The 12,203-nt window shown below is 40.3% G+C and overlaps 1 protein-coding gene across 5 annotated transcripts in view; it reads right to left on the bottom strand.

Annotated features, from left to right (window-relative positions):
* The window catches only part of PAK1 (p21 (RAC1) activated kinase 1), a 361,730-nt gene that overhangs the window by 230,876 nt on the left and 118,651 nt on the right, over positions 1-12,203 (bottom strand). For all 5 annotated transcript variants that reach the window (XM_049889732.1, XM_049889733.1, XM_049889731.1 and 2 more), the window contains 3 exons: positions 10,038-10,138; positions 9,398-9,545; positions 5,658-5,698 (listed from right to left, as the gene is read on the bottom strand). In XM_049889732.1, coding sequence (XP_049745689.1) covers positions 5,658-5,698; positions 9,398-9,545; positions 10,038-10,138 — 290 coding nt within the window. The remainder of the gene's footprint in view (positions 1-5,657; positions 5,699-9,397; positions 9,546-10,037; positions 10,139-12,203) is intronic.

The raw sequence follows: 12,203 nt of genomic DNA, 5'->3' as shown, positions 1-12,203 counted from the left end.
AAGCCCCTGGGCAGTTAGGAAGGATGCGATGCAAACACACTGAAAAGGGCCACTGAAACTTGACAACCTATCCCAGAGAGAAGGTGGTAGCCAGTGTGTGCTCCCTAAGTATTGTGTCCCAGGAGTAAGATTGTACCCACCCTGGAACAAGTAAAATCTGATATTTTTCCTTGGGATAAGAACACCAAGCAGGATACCAGACTGAATGAAAAATCCTTTCCCATTCTATGAGAAACAGTGTGGTAAAGTGGAAAAAACAAACAAACAAAAAATCAGATCACAATTCAAAAAGCTCTCTTCATTCTATCTTCTCTTCTCTAGCCCCACTGTCACTGCCCTCAGCATAGGCCTCTTGATCTGTCACTCCTACCAGTCCTTTACAAGTCTCCCTCACTGCTCTCTGGCCTTCAGTTTTGCCCTCTCCAACGCATCTTTTACAACAGTCCCAGAGTAATATGTCTTTCATCTTTTTGTTTTTATGGTTTAAAAATATTGTATGTAGAATTCCAGGTATGGCAGAAAGAGGTGACTGGAAAATTCTCTTCAAAAAGCAACCATAAACTGGACAATTTTGTCAAAAACAACTGTTTCAGCACTCTGGAAATCCACCAAAGTCATACTAAATTCTGTGACGCTCTTATAATTGGAAAAACCACTGAACTTCAAATAAGATTAACGGAAATCTCTTACACCCTGGCCTGGGGCTGCTCCCATCCACCCCACCCAGAGCTCCATCAGAGTAGAGGTTTGGGCAGAGCAGAGCAGGCCATGGGCAGTCATGGCTCAAGAGGGCTCACTTTGACAATGGACAGGCCCAGCGGCAGTGTCAGTGGAAGTGTCTTCGCAGAGGTGATAGCAGGTGAGGGCCAACTCGGCTTTACAAGACTGAGGTTGCAGTACTGGATAAGGCAAACAAACTTCTAGCTGAGGCTGCTCACAGCCACAGAGAAGGCTGGAGAGGCCCCAAGGTAGTCACACACGCCTAGCTTACCCTAAAGCTGTGTCATGTGCATGAAACTAAAAGCTGAGACAGACCTGAAAAAGATCTGATCACTGAATGTACTCCCCAGCCAATATAAAGATTAATCAGCAGAAGAAAAAAGTCTCACTGACTCGAGGTCTTTGTGCAAAACCTCTGTCCAATCATTGGCTGACCATTAAGCTTAAAAAAACACAGGGACAACCCCTAGAAAGCCAGGCTAAAACAAATATAACAAGAATATTAAAAAAGCAATAACGAAAACTGAGCAGAGACAAAGAGCTACCTTTTTTCCCTTTCTTTATGTCCGCTGTAGAAATCTGCAGTTAACTTAGGCTCTGCACTGCTTCTCTCTCAGGTTCCCATGCCCGCTAGAGCTCTCCTCAAGTAGGCAGTTTATTTTCTTTAGAAAATCATCTGGCTTTAGCCTAGAATCAAATGCACCTGATGTCTTTTGCTCACTCTAAGGAGGAGCCTACGCTGCTGTCTCAAACATGGAATTTTAATTAATTTACCATCGACTCGACAGCACTGGGTTTGGTTTTATTTATTTATTTATTTTTACCCTTGGAAGTGGCCCAGGACTCCCTCCCGATTCTTGCATATATTCTCTCGTTGTTGTTAGGTACCATCAAGTCAATTCCAGCTCATGATGAACCCATGTGACAGAGTAAACTGCTCCATAGGGTTTTCTAGGCTGTAATTTTTCCAGGAGCAGATCACCAGGTCTTTCCCCAGTGGGACCTCTGGTAGGTTCAAACCACCAACTCTTCAGTTAGCAGCCAAGTACTTAAACTTTCGCATCTCTAGGGCTCCTTATGTATTCTCTCAGCTAGGCTTTTCTCTGGAATTACTCTTATTTTCCCAAGAGTTTTGTTTTGTACCTCCATTAGACTGTGGTTTCTTCTGCTCTGATCAGTCTCATCTTATCTACTTTCTATCTTCCATGCATTCCTCACATTGGTCCATTTATGTCGTATGTCAAGTACTGTCTTGAATTTATTTTTTATTACTTCTTTTATGAAATTAATCAATTAGGAATGTATAGCATGGTGTATGCAAATTTTTGTATGAGATTGACCTGATTTGTGAACTTTCACTTAAAGCACAATTTAAAAAAAAAGAAATCTGGGATAGCAAGAGAGATAGACGGACATATGAATTCAGTTTACTATCCTGATCCAATTTCTAGAGGAATATTGCTAAGATGCGAATGTAGGCTGAAACGCACACACATCCTTAACTCCAGCATAAGGCCCAACACCTTTGGTCTGATATGCTGGATCCTTAAAACCTGGCTTTTGTTCATACTGTCCCTCAGGCAGGAAAGCAGTGGCCTCTTCTGTGCCTAGTATCATCCTGTGTTTACTGGACACTGTATTATAAATCTCTATTTACATGCCTTGTTCCTCACTAAGTTGTGAGATCAAGAGCAAAGACCTTACCAGTCCTTGACTCCTAAGACCCAAAGAGCCTATCACAGAGCCGGTGTTCATTTTATAATGAGAATTTGGGCGCAAAAATGTCATGGAATCTCAGAGCCAGATCTCAGATCAATACACCATAAATAACAGAATTTTAGGTCTGGAAGGAACCTTAAAGATCATCTTTGTTAAATGAACGAATCTTTAAGGTCTAGCAACTCTGTGCAAATTCCCTGTACTAAAGGCAGAAGAAAATCACTCCATCAAATGTGGTCCATTGTACATTATTTATACCTCTTTTGCAGCCCTTATCTCCCTAGTTTGTGATTAATTTTTTACTTAAGGGCTAATATAGTACATATTCATTTTTGTGCTACTAACACCTTTGCACAAAGAAGGTCCTAAGTAAATATTTATGCTATGAATGAATAAATGAATGCTCAGGAGAACTGAATTTTGTACTGGTTTCTACTACTGAATCACTCAAGTATGGAAGAAGTCACTTTACCTCTGAGTCACAATTTCTTCATTTGTATTATGGGGATAATAATCCTGTCTAATGTATTTCACAAATCGTGTGGAATGATCTGTGTGAAACCATTACAGAAAACAATGCCATGATACCACAATAGAAGCCATACGCCCCATGTAAAACCAGTACAAAAATATATAGCAATGAGCCACAGAGACAAATGTTCTGAATTGTGGGGGAGAAATGCCCTTCACAGCTTGAATGGTTTTAATTGTAGATACTAAACCTGTACAGGTTTTTACTAAGCAGGTGTTATCCTCTCTGCCATATGGACTGAGCCCCAGGGCTCCTCCTCCTCACTAACAAACAACATAGTGTGGCTCTACTGCAGTCTCCTTTGTAAGACCTCTTTGACATCTTTCTCTGTTCCCTGCCACAGTGAAGATAACTCTGGACTGAGACTCAGAAGACCTCAGTTCTTATTCAGTTCTTCCATAATAGCTAGCTATGAGTCTTCAGGAAAGCCTGCTTTTCAACCTGTGAAATGGGGATGATGATACTTCCTCACAAGGTAATTTGTGAGGACTAACTAATTATGCTAACATATATAAAGTTCTTAGCACAGTGCCTGGCCCATATCAGGTACTCAATAAATGATAGCTGCCAAAAGCTTATAGATATTTGAACCCCAAAGTACAGCTCAGCTTTGTTCAGGCCACTTCTTCAATAGTTTCTTACTGCTCAGTAATGGGGAAACACCCAAAGATTTCATGTTCACGAATATTTCCAAGTCTCTTAATCACATCTCTGCCATTTGATGAAGGGTAGCATGAATCAGGAAGTGCTCTGGTGATGTAGTGGTTAAGCAGCTGGCTGTTAACGGAAAGGTCAGTGGTTTGAACCCACCAGCCACTCCATGGGAAAAAGATGTGGCGTAAAGATTACAGCCTTGGAAACCCTATGGGGCAGTTCTACTCTGTCCCACAGGGTTACTATGAGTCAGAATTGACTCAACGGCAACGGGTTTGGGTTTGTTTGGTTAGCATGAATCAGGGCAAAACAGTGCAGACTGGGGATCAGAGGCCTCTTGTTGTTAACCCTTCTTTACTTCAGTTTTATTATCTATAAAATCAGGATAATAGCCCACCCAATTGAGTTCCTGTGAGGATTACAGTGAATAAGAAAGGACTCGGCATGCTGCAAGGCACTGGACATGTGAACATTTTTTATAATCAATAAGAGTATTAACAACTCAGAGTAAACTAGTCCCCAATGCTGGAAACATGGCTCAAAGTATTTTGATGGTAACTCAGTATTGTGTTAGAATTTACTACCCCCCTGATTAAAATTCTTCAATAGCTTCCCATTACATTTAACATAAAGTTAAAACTCCTACATTATCTGGCCTGCTTACTATTCCTTCTCATCCTCTATTCCCGTCACATTTCACATTCCAGGCATATCTAACTACTTGCAGTTCCCTTCCAAGCATACCTTGCATACCTCCTTGCCTTTGCACATGCTCTTCTTTCTGTCTGGAGCACCTTCCGTTTTTTAATTCTTACCCTAGATAACTAACTCATTCATCTCAGACTTTAACATCAGGAAGCTTGCTCTGATACGTCCAACCTTTCATTCAGCAAATGTCTACTGAATGCCAGAAGCCAAGAATACAGCATTAACAAGTCAAACATAGTTCTTGGCCTCATGAAGTTTCCTATGCAGCACTGATAATGGTCTGTGCCTTCATATCCCCCACAAGACTGGGAAGTTCTTAGGAACTGGGACAATGTCTGAATCATTTCTTCATCACCACTACTCCATACAGGACCTGGCAGAAAGTAGGGGCTTTGCAAACGTTTACTAAGAAAATTTATATGGCATAAACCAGCTTTGTACAAGAGACAACATCAGATGTAAAAACTAGTGGTATTCTCTTTTTATGCATTACAGTTTACTATTTATAAGACCTTTCAAACACACCAACATCTCATTTTGTCCTTACATCTGTCCTGGAAAATAAGATTTGTAAATTGAGAGAGACAAGAGGACTGTTTAAGTCAACTAGTTTTACTTCCTAGCCAATTCTTAAATGATATCTGTAACATCCCTTCAAATGACAGGGCATGCACTACAGTTTCATAGTGAATGATCTTAGATAAACATAATCTGCTCCCTTCAACAATTAGTCCTAATCCTGGCTTTATAGGCCCTACTGACCAAAAGGGCCCCTGGTGGTGCAGTGGTTAAGAGCTTGGCTGCTAACCGAAAGGTCAGCAGTTCAAACCCACCAGCCGCTCCTTGGAAACCCTATGGGGCAGCTCTACTCTGCCTTATAGGGTCACTATAATGTGGAATCGACTCTACGGCAACAGGTTTGGTTTTTCTGTATACTGACCAAAGGGAAGACATTCTCTTCTAAATTCAGGTAAAGACACGGCCAGGTAAGGAAGAGTGTATCATCCTCATTTTATTGATAAAGAAACTAAAGTTCAGAAAAACAAAATGACTTTCCCAAGTTCAAAGCTAAAAAAGAAAAAATTGAGTCCAGAAGCCAGGTCTTCTGTTTTCAAGGTTAAGATTTCTAGAACATTAAAGCTGGAAGGGATCCCCACTATTTATTAAGTTCAATTCCTTTACTGTACAGATAGGAGCTCTGAGGCCTACTGTGGGGAAGTGACCAAGTTGAAAGCCTCCTAGCCCAGGCTCTGCCTCTACCATACTGTCTTGATCATTAACCACCATACCTGCCCATATCAGAATAGAGGAAATAAAGACTTACCACCAAAGTATTTGAAGAATTATAATCCTCAGCTAATTTATCTGCAAAGAAAGACAGACGAGGAACTCAGTCAGTAAACAATCAGAGTTAATCTCTTCTTGACAGCTATTCAGTTAAGCACTTGCCAGGCTCAGAGAATAATAATAGCTATTTCAGCCAGATACTGTGTTAAGCACACTATACGCCTTAGTTCATTTAATCTTCACTATGGCTCTGAGTAGAAACCCTGGCTGCTAACCAAAATGTTGGTGGTTCGAATCCACCAGGCGCTCCTTGAAAACTCTATGGGGCAGTTCTACTCTGTCCTATACATAGGGTCGCTTGAGTCAGAACTGACTCGATGGCAACAGGTTATGGCTCTGGGTACTATTATTATACCCTTTTTTACTGATTTGGAAACTGAGGTTTAGAGAAGTTAAGTGATTTGCCAATGGTACACACAGGTTAAAATAGTAGAGTTAAGATTTGAATCCTGGTCTGCCTCAAAATACTGTGTTAGAACTAAATCCACATCATCAGCTGTATCATCAACAGGCCTCAGTGTCCAAGGAAATTTCCTGCATTCTAAGAGAAAGAAAAGAATTCATGGCTGGCACCCTCCTGAGCTACCCATGCCAAACCATGACCAGCCTGCAACTGCAGTTTTCAGAAATGAATCTTCTAGATCCATGCCTATTCCCTGCAGGGAGAAAAGGACTAAGGGTTAGAAAAACAGAGGCATTAATAACGTCAAGTCTAATTAAAGGCAGGGTCTTGTTTTCTAAGAATAGATTCAAGCTTCCTCAATGAGGCAATCAGCATATTTTGTTAATTCTATGATGTACATTTTTTCACATTAACATCTCTGAAATAGAGATATGTCTACAATCAAAGGCATTTTTCACAATTTAATCAGCAGCTTTTTTCCCCTTAGTGGTACGTAAAATAATGGTGGATCTTACAGTCAATATCTCAGACTTGATGAAATATGAAATGTAGACCCAACGGAGAACTTAGTAAGAAAAGAAGTTAAAAGACCAGGTTTCGTGTTTGGCTTTGTTCTCCAAGAACAAACTGGCTTCCCCAGTTCACCACCAATAGAATTAAGGAGGAGAAATACCCAACATATTTCTCACCAAGAGCCAAACCTAGAAAATGTCCAAGCTCCCAATTCTATCATATAAGAAAGTACTAGGTACAGCTTCTTGGTTCAAAGGCAAGTCATGAACCCACAGAGCAAAAACAAAGCAGTCTGGAACGTTACATTCTTAAAACAAATCCTGAATTGCCAGCTCTACACTGGAGAAACCAATTCAGGATGTATTTTAAACATAATTCCTTTGTTTTTCTTTTATAATAGAACACTGGCTTAGGCAGAGCAAAGCGCGACGCTGTGTCTTCACTGTACCAACACCTAACCTTATCCACTGCTAGTATTTTTGAAGACTAGGTATTCTAGTAATAAACATACCTACTTCTTATGTCATATAAAATAAAAAACAAGTAAACACTGCACCTTTTAAAGGTTATGTACAATTTTTATATATCAAAATCAAATTCCAAAGCACTGAATGACAGATCAGAAAGTACTCGTATAATTATAAATTCTTCAATTATACAAATGAGGAAAAGAGACTTGTTCAAAATGACATAAATCAGTGGCAAAGTAGGGCTAAAGCGCTGAACTCTGAGTTGTCAATCCAGTCTACTTTTTCCTACCACATTAGCTACTAGCTGGTACAGAAAAAAAAAAAAAAGTGCTAAAAACAGAGACTTGACAAAAAATTCGCATGGAGGGTTGCACTTGGGTTATAAGCAAAGGGTTTAAAGGCCTGGTTTAAAACACATTTCTACCATGTATCACCCAGGTCACTCTGGGTAAGTCACTTAATTTCTCTGAGCCTAGTTAATTTCTCTGGGTCTATAAAATGGGGACAATATCCTTGCCTTGCCACTCTCCCAAGGCCTTCATGAGAATCAAATGACAAAACTGACATGCAAGCATATACAAATAGAGGTAGTATTATCATACTTGATAGTATGAGAGGAGGAAAACAGGGAAAAGAGAGATGGGACATTAAAAATAAACTGTGCCAAATATAAAATTTTGCCAAGAGTTGGCCCTGGTTTCAAGTTCTACAAAATTTTAAAGCTTGTACATACATATATTACTCATGTGCGAAAATTTATAGACACAAAAGTAGACATATGCACATGTATCTATAAACTCAATACTATACACGTATGCATGCACAGATGAGTATATACACAATTACCTATGTATATTATACACATATTCTTTCATAAATACTTACGTGGGCTTAAATTCCAGACATAAGTAAACCTACAAGCTATGCCTCCATATACATACATGGCCCTTGCACACATCTACATACATGCAAACATAAAAAGAGACTCTTTCAAAGACTTTGCTGCTGAAGCTTTCAAAGCCAGCTTCTAATCTGATGTCTCCATGACAAACTCCTTAAAACACAAACTCTAATTTCATGACTGGAAAACTTCCCCACCTAGCACCCTCTACTCCAATTCTTCCTTGGGAATGACTGAGTCCCTCAATGGGAGAAGTGGGATAGAGCCAGCGGGGCCAGAAGTGAGGAAGGAAATACTGCTGGGAACATGCATGGCCCTCTCCTGGGTACTACTATGGCAGCATGAGCAAAGCTGTAGCCTGCCATCACCACCATCTGTGTCCTTTGATACAAGCCAGATACTGGCTGGAGAAAGCATCCTTCTAAATTAGCTAGTTCCTCCTGATTCTCATCTTCCCCAGCAATGCTGCCCTTTGAAGTAAACAGCATGAGAACCGGAAAGAACACCAGACTGGGAGTTAAAAGACCAGCCCTACCACTAATTTAGCCACATTAGAAAGGCTTTTCTTGGCTTTAATGTCTGCAAATCAAGGGGGGAGCTGGAAGTGCTATATGCTAAGGATATTTCTTGCTCTAAAACATTCTAAGATGCTATATATAAGGCAAGTTTCCAGAAATGTAGGGCTTCTCATAAATCATCCTAGGAAAAGAAAAATCTTTCTGTTAAGTAAGGAGGTACTCCAAATAGAGTTACTACAGTCAAGTAATAAATTCAAAAGGTGCTAAGAATTAGAAGACCTGGATTATAATCCCAATTCTGCTCTTAAAAATACTCTGAAAAACACAGTCCCTTATATATAGAGTACATCTGAAGAACATTTATTATTACTGGCCTGTTTTTCATTTTCACAAAAATTAGTCCCCTGAAGAAGAAATCTGGCTTGCTTACTTAAAAGATACACAGTGGTGTTATTAAATAACTAATGATATTAACAAAATGATAGCCTACATTTCCATGGTGCTGTTTTATAACCTATAAAGAACTTTATTACCAATTAGCTCCTTTATTCCTTACCACAACCTCTTGAGATAAGAATTACTATTTCCCTTTTGCGGCTCAAAGAAATGAAGTTACTGTTAGAAACTAGTGAATGTCAGAACCTAGATCTTCTAACACAAAGCCTGGATTCTTTATACAAAGTACCATGCTATTTTTTAAAATCATGTATAGCTTCAGAATAAATACTCAAGTCTGATGCAAAAACCCATTGTCTTGGCTCTCAAATTACAAATTTCTATTTTAGTGAAAGTGTCACCTGCACTCCTTCCAATAATTTCTTCTCTCATCCCAGGCCAATAGGCATGTGGGGTTTTTCTACCCAGGTCTAAAACCTTCCTTTCCCTAGACAGCCCCGGACACAATCTCCATACCTGTAAAACTCATGTACTTCTGGCTATTGGAAGTCTTCTTTGAGTTGTAAAATTCCAACACATCTAGAACAGCCTGTGGGTTTTTCTTCTGCTCCGACTTAGTGATATTTGACGTCTGAAGCAAGCGGGCCCACTGCTCTGGCATCCCCTACAAGAGACATGCAAGGCTGTCAAGAAGGAACAGACACAGGAGAGCTTGAAGGAAAATCAGAGCTAACTTTGATACCTGCTGATAGCTAAAGATGGGTTTGTTAGTCACTCCCTTCTCTCTATGCCCTCAGGGCTTTACACAGCCTCTTTTATAATACTTATCGCATCATATTAGGCATTTCTTGAGATGTTTGCTCCCTCATCAGGCTATAAATTCTTTAGAGCTTTGTTTCTGTATCATCAGTGCCCAGCACAGACCCTGCTAACACGGCTCCACCTAACAGGTACATTTAAGGAATGGAGATTCAATGGCTACTCCGGGCACAATTTTGGAAATGAGGAAAGGGTCCCTCTTACAAATATAAGTAGCTAAGTAATGAGGATCTTAGGCACAGACAGAGACGTTAGAAAAACTAAAAAAGATTGGATCCAACAGTGCATAACCAAAATGCTAAAAGACCAAAGAACTTTCTGTGACCCAGGGACTCACCGTGAACTCCCCTGTGACGGCATCAAAACCAACATGAATTGTGTGCTCAAAATCTGAAGGAAGAGAAATCTCTGGCCGTTCCTTCTCCTTCTTTTTATTTGCTGCAAGAGAAACAAGGCAAAGGAGATTTTTTTAAAAAGGGATGTTACCTAAGTTTTTATGCTTATTCTAGCTCTTTATGAGCTATGGGCTCCCTTAGAGTGCAAGAACTGTCTACTTCACATGTGTATTTACAGAGTCCAACACTGGACCTGGATTGGATGTTCAAAGCATATTTAAAGACTTAATTTTTTGTTGAACTAAAGTAAGAGAAGAACAGAAACAACATTCGTCAGAGTTAATAATCCTGGTTCTACCACTAATGAGTCTGTTGTTCCAGGGCAAGTCACTGCTTTTTCTGAACCCTGGTTTACCCATCTCTAAAATGAGAAGGCTAGAGTAGATGGTCTCTAAAGACCCTTCCAGTCCTGGCATCCTATTGTCTAGGAGCTTCTGTAGGCTGAATCACACTCACTGGATCTTGATCATAGACTGCTCTAGGGCTCTCTAAATATTAAAATTTTAGATTTGGAAGTTGCTTTAATAATATGAGTCACTAATATTTATCATGTATTTACCATGTACCAATTTCTGGTTCATGTTTTTTAACCTGGATTAATTCACTTAAAACTCAGTAACCCTATCAGTGAGACACTATCATTCTTATTTTGAAGATGAAGAAGCTGAAGCATAGAGATGAAGTTACTTGCACAAGATCATATGGCTAGTAAGTGGCAGGACCCAAATCTAAATCCAGGGAGTCTAGCCCAGAGACTGAGCTCTTAACCACTATGCTATGCTGCCTCCCTAGGCTAGGACCTTAAAGAATCATAAAGTCTAAACACGTGAGACATTCCTCTCCCATTAAAGGTCTTGCTTAAAGTAGATGTTCACTAAGGTTCTTCTGGCCTGACAGAAAAAGCTTCCATGTTCTAACTACAAGGAGTTTCAGGATCTTGGTATTAGCTAGACCTCAGGCATCCACAGATGCAATCTGGTTGAAACGGGCTTAAATACCTTCCAAGGCTCAGCCAGACAATCTTTCTTCCTAGATGGGAACCCACAGAGCCAAGATTTTAAACCTCTCCTACAAAAATACTCCCCATTCTCCCAGCCAAGGCTCCTCCTCCTTCAATGCCCTAGAGAGGAAGTAGAGGAGAGGGGCGTCTGGTCCAAATTCACAGGAAGATCCCTCCATATCACTTGGGGGAACTAGGTTCAGAAGCTAATTGCAAAAGCTACCATTTATTGAGCTCTTACCATGTGCCAGGCATGTGCTAAGAATTTTGAATACATCAAATACTCTTGCAACTCTACAAAACAGTTATTAATATTCCTATTTTATAGGTGAGAAAACAATTACAGTGAAACCTGTGAGAGCCGGCACTTGATGGGACTACCTTGTTTTTCTGGGTCTCTTAAGTTTCCTTCCGCCTTTGACACGGTGCCATCTTATTACTTTTCTATCACTCGTTTCAGTGGAAAATATTTAAGTTTTCCTTCTCTGACAGGTTTCTGTCTTACATAGGTTCCAGCTTTCACGGGTTTTACTGTAGTTTCTTTTAATAACGTGCTTGACCATTCCTGAGTTCCAGTGACAAGTATGCCCAAAATTATTAGGCTTTAGTCATCCAGGCAAACCAGAAATTCTTATTGGGCCTGTGAGGCAAGATCAGAATATCCTCCTCTTCAATGCAAGACAGCAAGGAAAGCCCAGGGGCCCTGATTCTCTGGTCTTCTCTACTACCAGTCCTTCTAGGAACCCACCAGAATTTTCTCCTGGTAGGAGAAGTTATTCTCTTCACTGCCATAGTCAAGACACAAAATTCTGTGGCTCCAGATCAGCTGGAAGTTTCCTTCCTAGAGATGTCCAGAATCACATTCCAGCAAGGTTCAGGGTCAAAGACTAGAAGATGAGAATTCACCTTTAACAGAAATTCACTGGGCAGTGTCTGAGACCTTGGCTGGGGTCAGATAGGGACTGAATGCCAGGCTTGCCTGGACCTATCCTTGGAGTTCAGATTTAAAGTATAGGCAGAAGCCCATGGGCTAAAATAAGGTCCCAAAATCCAGAGTTAATACCCCAATGACCAGGAAGAACTGGACTGCATTTATCCCACTTGTCCT

This window comes from Elephas maximus, chromosome 7, assembly GCF_024166365.1.
Source record: "Elephas maximus indicus isolate mEleMax1 chromosome 7, mEleMax1 primary haplotype, whole genome shotgun sequence".
NCBI lineage: Eukaryota > Metazoa > Chordata > Mammalia > Proboscidea > Elephantidae > Elephas > Elephas maximus.
This window is presented reverse-complemented; position numbering and strand designations above follow the sequence as displayed.